At 33.2% G+C, this 21585-nt stretch overlaps 1 protein-coding gene, 1 non-coding gene and 1 pseudogene across 2 annotated transcripts; 2 read left to right on the top strand and 1 right to left on the bottom strand.

Moving 5' to 3' along the window:
• The first annotated feature begins 4128 nt into the window (after positions 1 to 4128).
• Positions 4129 to 6412, top strand: LOC139848587 (E2F transcription factor-like E2FE). The gene is made up of 12 exons (XM_071838313.1): positions 4129 to 4214; positions 4339 to 4406; positions 4467 to 4519; positions 4602 to 4679; positions 4778 to 4828; positions 4962 to 5064; positions 5220 to 5287; positions 5394 to 5466; positions 5553 to 5614; positions 5788 to 6000; positions 6055 to 6187; positions 6295 to 6412. The coding sequence occupies exons 1-12, from the start codon at positions 4129 to 4131 to the stop codon at positions 6381 to 6383; spliced, it is 1077 nt and encodes a 358-aa protein (XP_071694414.1). The 3' UTR covers positions 6384 to 6412.
• A 1642-nt stretch (positions 6413 to 8054) lies between these two features.
• TRNAA-CGC (transfer RNA alanine (anticodon CGC)) lies at positions 8055 to 8127 on the bottom strand. The gene has a single exon. It is a non-coding gene; the product is annotated as a tRNA-Ala (tRNA).
• Positions 8128 to 8631: 504 nt separating this feature from the next.
• LOC139848586 (peroxidase 41-like) lies at positions 8632 to 9701 on the top strand (annotated as a pseudogene).
• Positions 9702 to 21585: the final 11884 nt, after the last annotated feature.

Here is a 21585-nt window from a genome sequence, read left to right as displayed (position 1 = left end):
AGAAATATAAGTTACAAGTCGTTTTTGTAAAGGTAGTCATTTCAGTCGAAAGAACGACGTCTAGATGACCATTTTAGAAAATAAACTTCCACTTTGAGTTTAACCATGATTTTTGGATATAGTTTCATGTTCATAAGAAAAATCATTTTTCCAGAAGAACCACTTTTAAATCAAAGTTTATCATAGTTTTTAATTAACTAACCCAAAACAGCCCGCAGTGTTACTACGACGGCGTATGTCCGGTTTTACAGTGTTCTTCGTGTTTTCAGGTTTTAAACCATTAAGTTAGCATATCATATAGATATAGAACATGTGTTTAGTTGATTTTAAAAGTCAATTTATAAGGATTAACTTTTGTTTGCGAACAAGTTTAGAATTAACTAAACTATGTTCTAGTGATTACAAGTTTAAACCTTCGAATAAGATAGCTTTATATGTATGAATCGAATGATGTTATGAACATCATTACTACCTCAAGTTTTCTGGATAAAGCTACTGGAAATGAGAAAAATGGATCTAGCTTCAAAGGATCCTTGGATGGCTTGAAAGTTCTTGAAGCAGAATCATGACACGAAAAACAAGTTCAAGTAAGATTTCCACTCGAAATAAGATTGTTATAGTTATAGAAATTAAATCAAAGTTTGAATATGAGTATTACCTTGTATTAGAAAGATATCTTACTATAAATAAAAAAGATTTCTTGAGGTTGGATGATCACTCTACAAGATTGGAAGTAAGATAGCAAACTTGGAAGTATTCTTGATTTTATGAAACTAGAACTTGTAGAATTTATGAAGAACACTTAGAACTTGAAGATAGAACTTGAGAGAGATCAATTAGATGAAGAAAATTGAAGAATGAAAGTGTTTGTAGGTGTTTTTGATCGTTGGTGCATGGATTAGATATAAAGGATATGTAATTTTGTTTTCATGTAAATAAGTCATGAATGATTACTCATATTTTTGTAATTTTATGAGATATTTCATGCTAGTTGCCAAATGATGGTTCTCACATGTGTTAGGTGACTCACATGGACTCCTAAGAGCTGATAATTGGAGTGAATATACCAATAGTACATACATCTAAAAGCTGTGTATTGTACGAGTACGAATACGGGTACATACGAGTAGAATTGTTGATGAAACTGAACGAGGATGTAATTGTAAGCATTTTTGTTAAGTAGAAGTATTTTGATAAGTGTCTTGAAGTCTTTCAAACGTGTATGAATACATATTAAAACACTACATGTATATACATTTTAACTGAGTCGTTAAGTCATCGTTAGTCGTTACATGTAAGTGTTGTTTTGAAACCTTTAGGTTAACGATCTTGTTAAATGTTGTTAACCCAATGTTTATAATATCAAATGAGATTTTAAATTATTATATTATCTTGATAATATGATGTATGAATATCTCTTAATATGATATATATATACATTAAATGTCGTTACAACGATAATCGTTACATATATGTCTCGTTTCAAAATCATTAAGTTAGTAGTCTTGCTTTTACATATGTAGTTCATTGTTAATATACTTAATGATATGTTTACTTATCATAATATCATGTTAACTATATATATATATCCATATATATGTCATCATATAGTTTTTACAAGTTTTAATATTCGTGAATCACCGGTCAACTTGGGTGGTCAATTGTCTATATGAAACCTATTTCAATTAATCAAGTCTTAACAAGTTTGATTGCTTAACATGTTGGAAACACTTAATCATGTAAATAACAATTTCATTTAATATATATATAAATATAAACATGAAAAAGTTCGGGTCACTACACTGACCAACTTTTCGGTAATGATGACAGCAAGATTAGTGCTTGTAGTTCAGCATCAAACTTAATCTCTACCGATTCAAGTAATGATACACATACGCGATCAGCTCGTGTAGCGCATCAAACAACATCACCATATGAGCCATGCATGTCGCGCGCTGAAGTGATAAGCGCTCAAGTCACAGACCTGGCTCAAATCCCATACAAGCGCCAAGGTGACATATACATGTCAGGCAATTCTGTAGCTGGGAGAAGGCACCTGGCACACAAGAATCAGGTCCGACAAAATACTTTTTACTTTTGTCGGATCAGCTCACTCAAAGATGTACTATTGGCAGGCCACGATCCTTTTAGATTTATTATGTGGCAATAGAAGACAAAAATGATTACCCTATAAATAACGGATTCAATCCACAACAGAAAAAAACTGGACATCCACTCTACATTCACACATATACTGTTAATAGTAAAGCGCATATTACGTAACGCCTCTCTACCCGCGCTACCGGACAAATAGCATCTTACTAGACATACTCTTGATCTACAGGTAACGTTCTATGAGTATAAATCCTAGTAACTAGCGAGAGCCATCATTAACCGGCTGACCCGTTGATGGTGGGTCTATGTTTAAGATCCTCATCTTGCAAGGGGTTATTTACGATACTCTGGACCGGAGAGTTAAACTCAATTGACCCTTAAATCCCCTTTCTTTGATGTCGAGCATGGACCGAACCTGACCCGATTATTCTATGCTTGATCATTTGACGCCATTCGTGGGATATACAAGTTAAAAGGTTTTGATTTGATCTTTTTTCTATATGTCCGCTAACAACTCACTTGTTTCTTTTTAATACAGTAACAGGTATCGAAATGACTAGTAAGCCAGAAGTACCTAAGCCTGTGCAAGCGCGAGCCACCTCGCCCACAGGATCGAAGCCCGCAGCTAAAGGACCTGCGGGAACCTCTGAGAACGCGCCACCAAGGGGCGCTCGGATATCTCCCCTTGGCGCACCCACATCTCATTTAAAGACCCCGGAAGGAATCAGGCCAACACCGTGGGCCTCGAACACCACAAACATGGGGTTTACCCCCCGCCTACCCCGCGCCAGAAGCCACGCGTAGTTGCCCTAGCCATGCAAGCAGTCCCGTCGGACCGCAAAGCGCGAGACCTTCGCCCTCGCCGCGGTGTGACGCTTCCCCAACAACCCCAAGATCCAGCGCTACCACCTTTGCGCAAGGAACTTCATCTGCGGGAAGGGACGCTTCCACCGAGTCACCAGCTCGAACGCGCGAACAACGCGCTCTCAACCAAGCCAATATGCTCTCAACCAAGGCTTGGCGATCAAAAAGCGTCCAATCGGCATCGCTCATGTCTTCGGGTTTGATCTTCAACAAGGGTTTATGTAGCTTCTTTTGATACAAGTAATCTTCTATTTGCATCTTCCAAAAGCCGAAGTCTTTTCCATCAAATTTATCGATTCTAAATTTATCGTCTTCCGTCATCTTCCCAAACTCGTCAACCCGGAGCTCCTGATACCAATTGCAAGATATTTATGACCCACCATATGAGTAATTTCAGAAATTACTCAACCCACAAAAGATAAATTAAACGAAGATAAAAAATAAGAAAATTAAGACCGCGATAATTTAATGTGGTTATATGTAATCAATGGTTGATTACTTTAACCCATATATCAAACTAGAGAGATTTTACTGATAAAATTCGTGCATACATATATGCGTTACAATGTGTTCCTTTATAGAGAAAACTGAATAACTAGCAAATTTCTCAAATCTAGAAACTTCTGACTGCCAATCACCTTTTTCTCGATAGCGAGTCTTCCTCCAAAATATAATATATAATATGAGTATAATTTAGAGAAACCAAACTAAAGAATAAGTTGGAAAATAAGGAAAAAAAATACACTTATAATACGAGTATAATAATTTAGAGAAACAAAACTCAAGAATAAGTTGGAAAATAACACGTGATATGATATGATTTGGTTACCCACGTGATCCCAAATCCAAAAGTACCGCTTCTTGAACGTGAAACAAAAATTACAAAACGCAAGATGGGGTCCACCCGAAAAACAACTGAATCAAAACAAATTCCCGCCCGCAACAAGAAAACAAAAAATATGCCCTCCAACGAATTCTTTCTAAAAAATTTCAAATTATTTCAAAACCCTAAAACCAATATCCCTCTCATATTTCCACAACTTAAACCCCCAATCCCCCCGCCATTACCAACGACATTTTCAAGATTCAATAATTACATTATCTCATTCTGCAATACACGCACTGAATCAACACAAGCCGTGCAAAAAGATGTCTCTTATTTCGCCATCAACATCAGCATCTGGATCTACAACTTATTGCCGGAAGCAGAAATCATTGGGTCTTCTATGCTCAAAGTAATTCACATTTTACTCGTTATTTTAAAACAATTAATTGCGCTGCCCAATTGTTTTGGTCGTTTTGATTTGCGTGTTTATCGCTGTGTTGATTGTGTTTTTGAATTATTTACTGTTATTACAGTTTCTTGAGCTTGTACAATCGTGAAGGAATTGAAACTGTTGGATTAGATGAAGCAGCAGCAAGATTAGGTACTCTTTTTGTTGTAATAATAGCAAAATTGTGTTTGATTTTGAAATTTGGGACTGCAGGTGTGGAGAGACGAAGGATTTACGATATTGTGAATGTTTTAGAGAGCGTTGGTGTAAGAATTTTGCCTCTGTTTGAAAATAAAATTAAATGAGTTGTTTAGAGATATGAATTTTGGATGTTGATTATTTGTTTAGGTACTTGTAAGGAAGGCGAAAAATACGTATTATTGGAAAGGAATGGGTGCAATTCCTAAGGCTTTAGATGATTTAAAGGTTAGTAATCAATAGTTTAATATTGTTTTTTTGTATGGATAATTTGATAAAGTATGTTTTGATGTGTTTGCTGATTAGTTTGTTGAATGGTGTAATAGGCAGAGGGTTTTAGGAATAATGATGAGCAGATTGATTGTAAATCTGTAAAGGTAATTTAATTATGGATTTGTGATCTTGTTATTATTGTGTTATTATTACATGGTACAACTTAAAAAGAAATTAGAAAAGAAGTTAAGGGTTTTGTATTACCTTTTTTTTTTTTTTTTTTTTTTTTTTAAATAGGTTTTAGAGGATGATGAAGATGAGAGATCCCCCAATCCTGTTGTTTCTGTACAGGACATAGTTAAAGAATCCATTAACGAACCTTCAGTGTTGTTCAAATCAGGTTGATCATCCTTGTATTTTAATTATGGAGTACAATAAATAATTTTGGTATTAGAATCAGACCATGATCAGTTAGTCAGAAAATGTAAACGTTTTCTATTTTAGCATAAGAAAAAAATGTTATTGATATTTGGTTATGAATTTTGGAATTTACAGACAATCGAAAGGAAAAATCTTTGGGGCTTCTTACAAAGAACTTCATCAAGCTTTTCATATGCACCAAGGCGAGTGAGCTCTTAAGTTATCGTTCATTCTCTATTTTGTGTTTTAGAAGACGTTTCTTGATGAATTTTACTTATTTATTTTATTTTTTGCAAATTTTGCCTTTAGTCGGATATGTTATCTCTTGATGACGCTGCAAAAATATTGCTGGGAGAAGCACGAAATCCCTCGTTGACAAGAAGTAACAATTACTTGCATTGTTTTGAACTTGAAAATGTCTAACTTTTCTACAATGTAACTAATGGTATCTTGAAAAACTCACTGCAGCTAAAGTCAGGAGGCTATATGATATTGCTAATGTGCTGTCTTCCATGAACTTCATCGAAAAGGTAAACTGCTTCCTGCAATTTTTTTTTTGATGATTAGCATATACTCCGTATATTACTCCATATTAAGTCAAGTTGACTTTGTATTTTTATCCTGTTTCTGGTTTTTAGAATTCTTTATTGTTAGAGTTGATCTATTTACAAACTTAACCTAACTCATTGTGTACGATGAGCAGACCCACCACCCAGAAACCAGAAAGCCCTCATTTAGATGGTTAGGTTTCACAGGTCAAACATATGGTCAAACTGGAAGTGCCATTTCTACAGTTGACAAGGATTTAAAGAAAAGGGCATTTGGGACTGAGCTCACCAACATTTGTTTCAAAAGAAACAAGTTGGTGTCACCTATTGATGTGGCTGCAGAATACGATGTGAAGCCATTGCACCTTGTTGGTCAATGCCAACCTGTTAAATGCAACAATGACAGGTGGGCCCCAGGTCAGGCTCCTAACCAAGTTGGTCGTTCAACTCCTGCAAGTACGATTAAATCTTGTGACGGTGACAGTAACAAAGTAAAGAATACTCATGGTTTTGAAAGTTTAGCCTCAACTTATCGTCCACAATATCAAAATCAAGGTATATAGTTGATCATGTACATCTACTTATAGTTGATCAATGATGCTTTTGTATATTACTGTACTATATATATGTTGATATGACGTTTTTATTGAATTGAAATGCAGCTTTGAGAGATCTATTTGCTCATTACATGGATGCATGGAAATCTTGGTATTCTGAGGTTGCTGACATGGACCAAGTTAAAGTGATTTAGATTGCAGGTTAATTGACTGAAAGTGATGGCCAGAAATGGTCCTCCTTAAAGAGATGATAGTAGTACAGTTGGCCTGCCATTCATGTATGGGTCCTGATCCAAATCCTTTTAACAATTAGGTTGAGTCAGGTTCAATAGTAAACACAAACAATTGTATTATTGTTGATTGATCTTGATAAGAATGTCTATTGTAGTTTTTATTTTTTCTCTATATGAAACCCCCATCACTTATTCATCAACTATTTTTTATATTAAATTATACTCAAAATCAAATAAGTCGAAAGAACTAAATAGAAATACCAAATACACAACATCCAAATGTCTGCAGTATGCGATTAATGCAATTGTTACATATACATAATGCTAGTCTTCTGCTCCTTTAATTTAAACATATAGTTGGAATAGTTGGATAGCATAGCCAATTATTAAATTATGTTGTCTTGCATGTAAATCATGTTAGTATTAACATATAGTTTGACATCATTGATAGCTTGGTACACAAAAGAAGTGTTGTCCTATGCAACAATAGCAAATGCTTTTTTCAACTCACAGTTAAACTTAGGTACACAAATACCAAACCTCATTCTTTGGTGTAAGGCCCACCTTTCTGTTGCGATTGTTCACCCCAAAACCTACATCACATATATTGTCAAACAATCAAGTACACAAGACTTGTGCATAAAATGACATTACAAACACTATTTATATAAAGTTTTCTCAAGTCAAGATATAAGATATCCGTACTCTTATTAAAGAATTGAGAGATTAAGTTACATAAGGCAGAAAGCCAGAAAGGCTAAAAAGTATGATTAAACATATTTTTGCTTGCTGATCAACATCTGTGGTCGATAGAGGCGATTCTAACTGGTTTTGAAACATACCAACACAACTTACACAGTGTAGTAAATTCGTAACCGGTGGTCAATCCAGCATACTTTGTTTAAATTGAGTATCTTTGGTTTTCAACATGAACGCAATATATGTTGTTTCTTTTATCTTGCTGGCAATAATTAATTATTAATTATAGTATCTAAAAACGAATTTAAAAGTAAAGATAATGTTTTTAAAAAATTAAAAGGAAACATAATGTTTATCTTGAATGGTAACAGACTAACAGTAACATAGTAACAGCTTATGACAATTAGAATAAATTAACATATACATGTGAACTAATAAATCTACCTACAATAAGAAATTATACACCTAATTGACCCACCGCCCATTCCGCCACCCCTGGTTTGAAGTCCCATATATGTTCTTAACAATTGCAATCACTTGAACAAATCTGAAGAGCATGACTAATATAACACCTCTTAAAGCATTTGTATCATGTATCTTGTCTTAGTTTGTAAGTACAAGAAGTACTGCTTGTAAATGGTGCACTGTTGACCATATATGTAAGGATCATTAGTGAAAATATAAAAAAACAATATAACAGTTTTAAATCAATGCGTTGATAAATTGATTTGAAATAAAAATTAAAAATTATGTTTCCGATTAGCACATGTTAAAGGGATTGCACCATGAATAAATCAAAGAATTTATGTAGCACATGTTAAAGGGATTGCACCATGAATAAATCAAAAAAATTATGTAAACTTATGGTGAATGATCACAGTATGTTAAAAGGTTGACTTTGACTAAAACTTATGATAAATAAGTGAAATTATTTGGAGGTGCGGGGAATCGAACCCCGTGCCTCTCGCATGCGAAGCGAGCGCTCTACCATATGAGCTACACCCCCGATGTATGTTTCACTTTGTCATAATACTTACAAATTAAATTATTATAGATAAATGTAAATATATTTTATTTTGTTTAGAATTTTTTATCCGAATTTTTTATTATAAATCAATGTTTTGATTGTTGGTCTGAATTTGAATTTAAAAGTTACGGAGTAATAAGTTTAGGGGGATGATTCTCACACACACTTTTTTGATCTTCACACACCAATTGAGTATTATTAGAAGAGTAAAAGGTTAAAATAGGTGTGTAAGGATCAAAAAAGTGTGTGTGAGAATCATCTCCATAAGTTTATGATCATGGTGATTTTTAACTCAAAATTCTTTCTTATAGACAACTACTCTATATTTTTTTGTTCTTAACCACAAAAATATGTAAAAAAATATGTGTACTCGTGAATTTAATTAGCTTAAGAAAAATTAGGAATAAAATCTCAATAAAATACAACAACCTCACTTACTTCCGATATTATCTCCACACCCTAAAATCTATATTTTGTTAACTCCATCTTTCTTCAACCTTTTTTCCCTCCTTTTTTATTCTTAAACCACAATGGCTAATTCCCAATTACTTCCATTAATTATCCTCCTAATTTCATCAATTTCCTTAGCCAAAACCACCCAAAACCACCAGGGACCGCCACCACCTTCCCTCACCCTCAATTACTACGATAAAACTTGCCCAAGGTTTCAAGATATCGTTCGAAATATCGTCGTCCAAAAACAATCCACCCACCCCAGCACCGCAGCAGCCGCCCTCCGTATTTTCTTCCACGATTGTATGGTGGGCGGCTGCGATGCATCCATCCTTGTTTCATCAAACGCGTATAATAAAGCTGAAAGAGATCATGACATTAATGAATCATTACCTGGAGACGGGATTGATGTCGTTAAACGTGTCAAAACCGCACTCGAGCTTGAATGTCCCGGTGTCGTTTCGTGTGCTGATATTCTCGCGGTTGCCACACGAGATTTGTTGGTTCAAGTTGGCGGGCCGAGGTTTGAAGTGAAATTGGGTCGAAAAGACGGGTTAGAATCGAAAGCATCAAATGTTGAAGGTAAATTAGGCAGATCAAATATGACAATTGATCAAATTATCAAAATGTTTGAGTCTCATAAGTATACCATTAGAGAAATGGTTGTGTTAATGGGTGGGGGACATACAATTGGGTTTGCTCATTGCAAAGAATTTGAAAGCCGGTTAAACGGGCCAAAACCCGACCCATCACTACACCCGAAACTAGCTGAGAGATTAAAAGCGACATGTGCAAATAGCTCGAAGGACCCAACGTTATCAGCGTTTCTTGATCCGATTTCGGCGGGAAATTTTGATAACATGATATTTAAAAATTTGTTAAATGGGCTCGGGGTATTGGCTACGGATCAGGCAATGGCGTCTGACCCGAGAACCCGACCGTTTGTGGAGGAATACGCTAGGGATCCGTTTGTGTTTTCAAAGGATTTCGCACGTGCTATGGAGAAGACAAGTGTGTATCAAGTGAAAACGGGTAATCAAGGAGAGGTTAGAAGAAGATGTGACGGATTTAATAATTTACCAACGGGCAAAGTTGCTTAATTAATCATTTGTATTAATTGATCAATGATTATGATTATGTGAGTGAAAACAATATGATTATCAATGCTCTTAGGTATTGTGTAACATTTTGTTGCAGTTTTAAGGGTCTGAGACATCTTAAAATTTTGGACACCACAAATCTCTAACCATACGTACCGAAAAAAACCTTTAGCTTTGTCCGCTAATAATGCAGTCAAGACGAAATCCAAACCTCCTGATGTCCCTAATAATCTATTCAAACGAACTTTGTCTTGGCATTGAACAATAGAACTGTTAGGATTTAGGACCCAAACAAGACAAGTGATTGATCACAATCACTAAACCCACGAACGACAAACGAATTAAAACTAGAACATAAAGTAAACGACGCAAGGATTTAACGTGGTTATATCCCAACTCCAAAACGCGGAGAAGGGTTTAATCCACGGGCGCAAACCAGAGAATTTTTCTTATTATTTTTGTGCACACAATTACAATGAGGCTAGGAGTGTATTTATAGTGAAACATTAAAGCTAGCTACTTGTTAAACAAGCTAACTTGTCCTTCAAGCCAAAGGCAATTCAAAAATAAAATACTTGCTCCCTAAGTAAAACTTGACTTCCAAGCTAACTTAATCTCCAAGCTAATTTGATTTCTTTCCTTTTGTTTAAAGTTTCCATATCTCAACAATCTCCCACTTGGAGACTGTAACGACCCGTCCTTATCCTCTTGGACGAAATCATCAACATCTGGTCCCATTGCGTTGATCGACTCCAAGTAATGTCCTTAAAATGAGCAAATGCACAGCGGAAGACTTAATTTGTACCTGAGAATAAACATGCTTAAAAGTGTCAACCAAAAGGTTGGTGAGTTCATAGGTTTATCATAACAATCATTTCAATATGTTAATAGACCACAAGATTTCATAATCATAAATATAATACACTCGCAAGTGTATGTAAAGCATTCTAAGTAGTGGGCACCCGGTAACTAGCCTTAACAAGAGTGTGTACCCCTGAGTTATAATAATATGTGCACCGAATCAAGTGCGTTCCGTTAATCTCGAAGTACTAAACACCCGTTCTTCTAGTTTAGTAGTGACTAGAACAACATCTGGGTGGGGGTGTAAAACCCGATAGATCTATCTTTAGGATTCGCGCCTACCAGTTCATAAACCAATAGTTAAAGTTACCAAGCTAGGGGATTTTTGATTCTAACCCACTTAGAATTAGTTTTAGTACTTGTGCCTATTTCGTAAAACATTTATAAAACATTGCATGTATTCTCAGCCCAAAAAGGTAAAGAGTAAAAGGGAATCAAATGAAACTCACCTAATGTATTTTGTAGTAAAAATACATATAACAACATTGAACGATTTTAGGGTTGGCCTCGGATTCACGAACCTATATCGATTATATATGTTAAGAAATATAATGAGCATATAATAGTATTCAAACTATTTTTTTTTTTATACTTATATTTCATATTACTTATAGTAATGTATTTATCATTTCAGATATTATATATATATATATATATATATATATATATATATATATATATATATATATATATATATATATATATATATATATATATATATATATATAAATAACTGTTGGTTTGTTAAAATAATAATTTTATAATAATGCTAAGATAGTGTAAATAATAATAATAATAATGATAATAATATTAATAATAGTAATAATAATAATAATAAGTAAACTACCTCAATGAAGTATTCCTTAAAAATTTTCAAAGTCCGGGTTTGAACCCGCGACGTCCCGCTAACCCGGCAACCACCTCAATCATTGAGTCATTTCTATTTTTCTGATCTTGTTAGTATCAATAAGGTAGTTATCCCGTTATCTGTTTCAATTTTTCTTCTTCTACCTAAACTAATCGAATTTCATCATCTATATTATAACCTTAATCATAATAAAAATCATAATCTTAATCCTTTCATCATTATGATCATTACTCCACCTCTATTATAATAGTATCATCATCATCATCTTCAAACTTACCTCACCTTAATCCATCCTCACTATATTACCCGTACTCATTCTCATTCTTCTTATTATTTTATGTATCAACATTTTATGTGATGATCTCTATTCTCGGTACCATTAACAATCCACAAGTCATGTTTATCTCGACCCAATAGGCCCAAACAACAGTCCATGATATAAAGTCCATATGATTAAATTTCCTTGATCCACTTCTTTTTCCGTAATATAAATCACAAGGTGCTCGGTTTAAAAAAAAATAAAGAAAATAAAAAAATAAAAAACCTAAGAAAGGGAGATAAACCATAGTAGCCCCATGGTTGCTCCACTTTTTAAAGTTAATTCACAATACAAAATTTAAGTAATATATGCTTGTCGGCCATTTAGGAAAAAGCATCCAACAACTTTTTTTTTTTTTTTTATTCGATATCATAGTAAGAGGAATCAGTCGAAGGAAATAACAAAATAGCTATTGTGTTTTGTATTAGAGTACACGATGGCAATGGCAATGGCAACATAAAATATCGAATCCTCAATGATGGTTAAAGCCTCGTTGCTCTACAGCAGGTTTTAAAACAGAAAAAAAATCAAAGAAGGGAGTAGCAAGGTTCATTAATAGTTTTGGGTCTCGATGGTGTTGATGGGTTCAATCCAAAGTGGTGAGGTGGCGGTGGCTCCGGTAAGTAAAAAGATTAAGAGTGGTGAATAGAAGGTGACAGTTTTATGATGAGAGAGGGAGGAGAGAGAGAGAGAGAGCGAGTGGGGATGATTGTGAGGGTGGTAGTCGCCGGTTTAGGGTGACGGTGGAGTGGTGGTTTAGTTCATTATCTAGAAACGAAGAAAAATATAAAACAAGTGAGAGAGAGTGAAGAGAGGTGAAGATGGTGACTCTATGCAAATAACAAGATTGAAAGGAAATCAATCAGTAATAGTGAGATGTGTTTGTTTTTGAGTTGGTGCATGTACCTAGTTTATGTATATATAGATATAGTAGTAGTTAGTAATTAAATATAAGGAAGTTATCAAGTTGATAGAAGAAAAGAGAAAAAAAAAACGTGGATTAGAAATGGATTAGCTGTCATTTGAACTTTATCCTATCGACAGGCGAATACTAAATCAGGGTCCGTTGCTAAACAGTGGCGGATAAAAGTTCTCAGAAAAGTCCTAAAATTTTAAATTAAATAACTTTATTTATTTCAGTCTTTTAGAGTGTAAGATTGGTCATTAATTATATACAATTATTTAAATAAAAATTAAATGAATTATGAGCTCCCAACCCCAAGTAAAAATACTAAATGTTAAAATTAATCAAATAGATTCTAATTATATTTTTAACAAAGCTATAATTCGTATAACTTATTTTCGGATCACCGTTTATTTCGAAATTACGTAAGTTGGGATTTAACTTGTTTAAATAATCACTGAATGATATGGAGTGCTTCTATCATTTACTAAATGAATTCAAAACTATATAAATTTATTCAATATACTTTATATATATATATATATATATATATATATATATATATATATATATATATATATATATATATATATATATATGTGTGTGTGTGTGTGTGTGTGTGTGTGTGTTTTAACTAATAACTATTATATATTATTTTATTTTACATAACAAATTCTAATAATTAAATCATATAATATTTCAAATCATATCTCATAATATTATTATATATTCATATATTTAGATATATATGTACCTATTTACAAATAGTGGTTCGTGAATCGTCGAGAATGGTCGATGGTCAAATGAATATATGAAACACTTCAAAATTTTTGAGACTCAACCTAACAGATTTCTCTTGTCATGTCAAGAATATTAAATCGTATCGAGAGTTTCGTTTAAAATTAGTCGAAATTTTCCGGGTCGTTACAGTACCCACCCGTTAAAGAAATTTCGTCCCCGAAATTTGAGTGAGGTCGTCATGGCTAACAATAAAATTGTTTTTATGACGAATATGAGTTGATAAATAGAGTTTTATCATTATTGATTAATATAGATAAAACAATTTGATCATGTGAAGCGTACGAGTGAAGCTGTCACAAAAGATAGAGATTTAACTTTGACGTAGTCACGGTTGATTTCTGAAATTCAAGGAATTTAAAGAAATCTTCTAATCAGGAAGAAAATGTAATCGCACGATTTATTAGTAGATTGTCAGAATTACGGAAAAACAGAAATATCAAGGAAATATTTCTGTGATATGCTTAGAGATTAAGTATAATGAAAGAGCCGTGTAACATGGCACATGATGAGGGTATGATCTGTAAATCATCATCACGTTCCATTAGAAATTTAGCATGACTTACTGTAATATAACCACGTTGGCCTGACGTCATTATATTATACTAACTCATGCTTCAAGTCTCAACATTTCTCTAGGAAATCATTCATAATTTAACTTGAATTTTAAAGAATATAGAAACTAAAACAATTTCTTTCAGGATGTAACACAGATAGCACGAAGAGATAGATAATTTCGGACAAGAATATTTATAAATATATCTTCAGAAATATCGAAGATATTTATGACGATATTTTGAAATTTCAAGATCGAAGGTTGATGAAAAAGATTTTCTGCAAGATTTTAACATGAGTAAGGAGCAAGATATTCGTTGAAAGTTTCATCGGATCCAGAAGATATAATTTATATATAGATATATAACTGTTGACGTAAGAACGTTGCGAAATTCGAGAATTAATGATTAATGCCTCCCTGTATTTAGTATGGAAACTATCGCTACAAGATGTCGATGAGCACATGATAAGATTTCAATAGATAAATATAGTGATTTGTCGGAGAGGTTTAAGTCAAGGAACAACGAGGTTGCTGCTACGTCTGCTGGCAATATGATGGAATATAAAAGGTCCTCCGGTAATGATGATGAAGGGAAACTTATATATCAAAGTTATAATATGATTTGTTCGGATGAAAAGTCGAAGTTAATTTGCTGGAGCTGTGACAAAATTGGCTACTTTGGAAAGGGATTGCAAAGTTATTTTCAGTAATAACAACGCTAAAGAAGCTAGCACAAATACGTGTTAATCGTTTACTCAGGTTCCGAGTGTTTTCCGGTGCATAACTATATGCATAATCTTTCCTTCCGTAGATGAAGTGCGGTTGGTTCATCTTCTCGATTGAGGTGTTTTCAAGAATTATGAAAGGTTTGAACGCAAATTGGAATCGTCAAGATACAAATGAGGTTTAAGATGAAAATCAAGTTACAAAGGATGTTTAAGATGAAATCAAGTGGCAAGCTTGAAGAAGTATTTAGCTTCATATGTTATAATCGATATTTTAATTCATTTTAATTGTCCAAAGTTAGCAGTCCAGTAGTCCGATTGTCCAATGGTCCAATAAGTTCATATATAAATTAGATATATAATATTCGAATTAATTAATACGTATCGTGACCCGTGTACCGGTCTCAGTATTGATCACAACTCAAACCATATATATTTTGGAATCAACTCCAACCCTGTATAGCCAACTCCCACATTCACATATAGAGTGTCTACGGTTGTTCTGAAATACATATATAGATGGGTCGATATGATAGATCGAAACCTTGTATACGTGTCCCGTTATTTATGATGCGTAAAATAAATAAATATATATCATGACCCGTGTACAACGTATTGTCTCAGAATTAATCCGACGTATTGTGTACATGTGTCCCGATTTAAAGTGCGTAAAAGTAAATGACAGAAATTAAATGACGATAAATAAAATTGCGAGAATGTAAATTGCGATAATATAAATTGCGATAAATAAAATGTAATCAGTTAGCTGGGAACAGTTAGCTAGGAACAGTTAGCGTGGATTCCTAATAGAATTTTTTTTTTCATAATTAATTTGTTTGTTTCTAACAAATTTTTATCATGTCCAATGTTTTCTTCATTATGCCACTTGTTGGATTCTGATAGGTCAAAATCCAGTTATGAAATTTGAATGGAAATGGTTATTTTGTGGTGAACGGATACGTATATCGGTGATTGTAAGTAGGATAGTAAATGATCGTTGAATCAGATTCGAAGGATGTACAGTGTAACTTATTAATGTGAAATCTAAATATTCCTCGGGTACTACCTACCTGTTAAAATATTTTCATCATTAATAGTTTGTACAAAAGAATTTTAATTACAATCTTTATGAAAATATACTTACATATATATTTTCTTCAGATGTAATCATGGATTTAATGAGTCAATAAGATATTAAACTCATTTGATTTATCGTTAATATTAGATTACATAATCTCTAAAACATTAGAGATTACATAATCGCCATGTCGAGCGAAGATAAATGAGGTAGAATGATACGTAAAGCGAAGATAATCGATGTAGAACAATATGTAGAACGAAGATCATACTCGAAATACAGATAGTGATATTGAGGCGTGTGATGTTGATATCCGAGGCATAGATTATGATGTTGAGGTTTATGACGCGGTTGTGGTTGAGGGTGATAAGGGTACTGTTGGCGTTGATGATTGTGGTACGGTTTATGCCGTTGGTGCTGCTGCTAGTGTTTCATCCTTCGCATCATGTTCTCCAAAGCCGTCACGCGAGCGTGAAGTTCGTTAACTTCTGCTAGTATACCGGGATGATTGGCGGTTGGAGCGAGCGGATGAATAAGATTTGAGATATGGGATAGTATATAATCGTGACGAGATACTCTAGAGATGAAAGAGAAAATGGTTTCTCGAACAGGTTCACCGGTAAGTGCTTCAGGTTCATCGCCAGGTGAGCAATTTGGTGGATGGAAGGGATCTTCGATGTGAAATGATTTTCAGATATCGGATAATATTCTAGCTATATAGAATATCTATATATATAATACTATAGATTTCGTAGACTACAGAGAAACCTACGGCATATGTCAGGCAAGTCTACAGATACGCTAAGATATGAATTATTAGATACGCTAAGAAATGAATTATTAGATACGCTAAGATATGAATTTTGTCTATACACTATCGATGCACTAAATGTAGTAAAACGTTTCTAGACTTAAGAATGATAAGCAGGTAATTTCCTAAGGGTGATAAGCAGGTGATTTCCGACTAGAAATGATAAGCAAAACTTTTGACATGCAGACACGGTCAAAGTCCAGACCCACTAATGCATCTAAACAATTAACAGTTAGACACACTAATGCAAGACCTGGTTCGCTAAGACCAATGCTCTGATACCACATGTGACAACCCGTCCTTATCCTCTTGGACGAAATCATCAACATCTGGTCCCATTGCGTTGATCGACTCCAAGTAATGTCCTTAAAATGAGCAAATGCACAGCGGAAGACTTAATTTGTACCTGAGAATAAACATGCTTAAAAGTGTCAACCAAAAGGTTGGTGAGTTCATAGGTTTATCATAACAATCATTTCAATATGTTAATAGACCACAAGATTTCATAATCATAAACATAATACACTCGCAAGTGTATGTAAAGCATTCTAAGTAGTGGGCACCCGGTAACTAGCCTTAACAAGAGTGTGTACCCCTGAGTTATAATAATATGTGCACCGAATCAAGTGCGTTCCGTTAACCTCGAAGTACTAAACACCCGTTCTTCTAGTTTAGTAGTGACTAGAACAACATCTGGGTGGGGGTGTAAAACCCGATAGATCTATCTTTAGAATTCGCGCCTACCAGTTCATAAACCAATAGTTAAAGTTACCAAGCTAGGGGATTTTTGATTCTAACCCACTTAGAATTAGTTTTAGTACTTGTGCCTATTTCGTAAAACATTTATAAAACATTGCATGTATTCTCAGCCCAAAAAGGTAAAGAGTAAAAGGGAATCAAATGAAACTCACCTAATGTATTTTGTAGTAAAAATACATATAACAACATTGAACGATTTTAGGGTTGGCCTCGGATTCACGAACCTATATCGATTATATATGTTAAGAAATATAATGAGCATATAATAGTATTCAAACTATTTTTTTTTTTATACTTATATTTCATATTACTTATAGTAATGTATTTATCATTTCAGATATTATATATATATATATATATATATATATATATATATATATATATATATATTTATAAAAATAACTGTTGGTTTGTTAAAATAATAATTTTATAATAATGCTAAGATAGTGTAAATAATAATAATAATAATGATAATAATATTAATAATAGTAATAATAATAATAATAAGTAAACTACCTCAATGAAGTATTCCTTAAAAATTTTAAAAGTCCGGGTTTGAACCCGCGACGTCCCGCTAACCCGGCAACCACCTCAATCATTGAGTCATTTCTATTTTTCTGATCTTGTTAGTATCAATAAGGTAGTTATCCCGTTATCTGTTTCAATTTTTCTTCTTCTACCTAAACTAATCGAATTTCATCATCTATATTATAACCTTAATCATAATAAAAATCATAATCTTAATCCTTTCATCATTATGATCATTACTCCACCTCTATTATAATAGTATCATCATCATCATCTTCAAACTTACCTCACCTTAATCCATCCTCACTATATTACCCGTACTCATTCTCATTCTTCTTATTATTTTATGTATCAACATTTTATGTGATGATCTCTATTCTCGGTACCATTAACAATCCACAAGTCATGTTTATCTCGACCCAATAGGCCCAAACAACAGTCCATGATATAAAGTCCATATGATTAAATTTCCTTGATCCACTTCTTTTTCCGTAATATAAATCACAAGGTGCTCGGTTTAAAAAAAAATAAAGAAAATAAAAAAATAAAAAACGTAAGAAAGGGAGATAAACCATAGTAGCCCCATGGTTGCTCCACTTTTTAAAGTTAATTCACAATACAAAATTTAAGTAATATATGCTTGTCGGCCATTTAGGAAAAAGCATCCAACAACTCTTTTTTTTTTTATTCGATATCATAGTAAGAGGAATCAGTCGAAGGAAATAACAAAATAGCTATTGTGTTTTGTATTAGAGTACACGATGGAAATGTCAATGGCAACATAAAATATCGAATCCTCAATGATGGTTAAAGCCTCGTTGCTCTACAGCAGGTTTTAAAACAGAAAAAAAATCAAAGAAGGGAGTAGCAAGGTTCATTAATAGTTTTGGGTCTCGATGGTGTTGATGGGTTCAATCCAAAGTGGTGAGGTGGCGGTGGCTCCGGTAAGTAAAAAGATTAAGAGTGGTGAATAGAAGGTGACGGTTTTATGATGAGAGAGGGAGGAGAGAGAGAGAGAGCGAGTAGGGATGATTGTGAGGGTGGTAGTCGCCGGTTTAGGGTGACGGTGGAGTGGTGGTTTAGTTCATTATCTAGAAACGAAGAAAAATATAAAACAAGTGAGAGAGAGTGAAGAGAGGTGAAGATGGTGACTCTATGCAAATAACAAGATTGAAAGGAAATCAATCAGTAATAGTGAGATGTGTTTGTTTTTGAGTTGGTGCATGTACCTAGTTTATGTATATATAGATATAGTAGTAGTTAGTAATTAAATATAAGGAAGTTATCAAGTTGATAGAAGAAAAGAGAAAAAAAAAACGTGGATTAGAAATGGATTAGCTGTCATTTGAACTTTATCCTATCGACAGGCGAATACTAAATCAGGGTCCGTTGCTAAACAGTGGCGGATAAAAGTTCTCAGAAAAGTCCTAAAATTTTAAATTAAATAACTTTATTTATTTCAGTCTTTTAGAGTGTAAGATTGGTCATTAATTATATACAATTATTTAAATAAAAATTAAATGAATTATGAGCTCCCAACCCCAAGTAAAAATACTAAATGTTAAAATTAATCAAATAGATTCTAATTATATTTTTAACAAAGCTATAATTCGTATAACTTATTTTCGGATCACCGTTTATTTCGAAATTACGTAAGTTGGGATTTAACTTGTTTAAATAATCACTGAATGATATGGAGTGCTTCTATCATTTACTAAATGAATTCAAAACTATATAAATTTATTCAATATACTTTATATATATATATATATATATATATATATATATATATATATATATATATATATATATATATATATATATATATATATATATATATGTGTGTGTGTGTGTGTGTGTGTGTGTGTTTTAACTAATAACTATTATATATTATTTTATTTTACATAACAAATTCTAATAATTAAATCATATAATATTTCAAATCATATCTCATAATATTATTATATATTCATATATTTAGATATATATGTACCTATTTACAAATAGTGGTTCGTGAATCGTCGAGAATGGTCGATGGTCAAATGAATATATGAAACACTTCAAAATTTTTGAGACTCAACCTAACAGATTTCTCTTGTCATGTCAAGAATATTAAATCGTATCGAGAGTTTCGTTTAAAATTAGTCGAAATTTTCCGGGTCGTTACAGTACCCACCCGTTAAAGAAATTTCGTCCCCGAAATTTGAGTGAGGTCGTCATGGCTAACAATAAAATTGTTTTTATGACGAATATGAGTTGATAAATAGAGTTTTATCATTATTGATTAATATAGATAAAACAATTTGATCATGTGAAGCGTACGAGTGAAGCTGTCACAAAAGATAGAGATTTAACTTTGACGTAGTCACGGTTGATTTCTGAAATTCAAGGAATTTAAAGAAATCTTCTAATCAGGAAGAAAATGTAATCGCACGATTTATTAGTAGATTGTCAGAATTACGGAAAAACAGAAATATCAAGGAAATATTTCTGTGATATGCTTAGAGATTAAGTATAATGAAAGAGCCGTGTAACATGGCACATGATGAGGGTATGATCTGTAAATCATCATCACGTTCCGTTAGAAATTTAGCATGACTTACTGTAATATAACCACGTTGGCCTGACGTCATTATATTATACTAACTCATGCTTCAAGTCTCAACATTTCTCTAGGAAATCATTCATAATTTAACTTGAATTTTAAAGAATATAGAAACTAAAACAGTTTCTTTCAGGATGTAACACAGATAGCACGAAGAGATAGATAATTTTGGACAAGAATATTTATAAATATATCTTCAGAAATATCGAAGATATTTATGACGATATTTTGAAATTTCAAGATCGAAGGTTGATGAAAAAGATTTTCTGCAAGATTTTAACATGAGTAAGGAGCAAGATATTCGTTGAAAGTTTCATCGGATCCAGAAGATATAAGTTATATATAGATATATAACTGTTGACGTAAGAACGTTGCGAAATTCGAGAATTAATGATTAATGCCTCCCTGTATTTAGTATGGCAACTATCGCTACAAGATGTCGATGAGCACATGATAAGATTTCAATAGATAAATATAGTGATTTGTCGGAGAGGTTTAAGTCAAGGAACAACGAGGTTGCTGCTACGTCTGCTGGCAATATGATGGAATATAAAAGGTCCTCCGGTAATGATGATGAAGGGAAACTTATATATCAAAGTTATAATATGATTTGTTCGGATGAAAAGTCGAAGTTGATTTGCTGGAGCTGTGACAAAATTGGCTACTTTGGAAAGGGATTGCAAAGTTATTTTCAGTAATAACAACGCTAAAGAAGCTAGCACAAATACGTGTTAATCGTTTACTCAGGTTCCGAGTGTTTTCCGGTGCATAACTATATGCATAATCTTTCCTTCCGTAGATGAAGTGCGGTTGGTTCATCTTCTCGATTGAGGTGTTTTCAAGAATTATGAAAGGTTTGAACGCAAATTGGAATCGTCAAGATACAAATGAGGTTTAAGATGAAAATCAAGTTACAAAGGATGTTTAAGATGAAATCAAGTGGCAAGCTTGAAGAAGTATTTAGCTTCATATGTTATAATCGATATTTTAATTCATTTTAATTGTCCAAAGTTAGCAGTCCAGTAGTCCGATTGTCCAATGGTCCAATAAGTTCATATATAAATTAGATATA

Source organism: Rutidosis leptorrhynchoides, chromosome 5 (assembly GCF_046630445.1).
Source record: "Rutidosis leptorrhynchoides isolate AG116_Rl617_1_P2 chromosome 5, CSIRO_AGI_Rlap_v1, whole genome shotgun sequence".
In the NCBI taxonomy this organism is placed as follows: Eukaryota; Viridiplantae; Streptophyta; class Magnoliopsida; order Asterales; family Asteraceae; genus Rutidosis; species Rutidosis leptorrhynchoides.
This window is presented reverse-complemented; position numbering and strand designations above follow the sequence as displayed.

What these genes read in the sequence shown, in the direction of transcription:
- LOC139848587 (XM_071838313.1), top strand. Translation starts at nt 4,129, where the DNA reads ATGTCTCTTATTTCGCCATCAACATCAGCATCTGGATCTACAACTTAT. An exon ending in TTGGGTCTTCTATGCTCAAA is followed by an intron (nt 4,215 to 4,338) that starts GTAATTCACATT and finishes CTGTTATTACAG; the next exon opens with TTTCTTGAGCTTGTACAATC. An exon ending in TCCACAATATCAAAATCAAG is followed by an intron (nt 6,188 to 6,294) that starts GTATATAGTTGA and finishes ATTGAAATGCAG; the next exon opens with CTTTGAGAGATCTATTTGCT.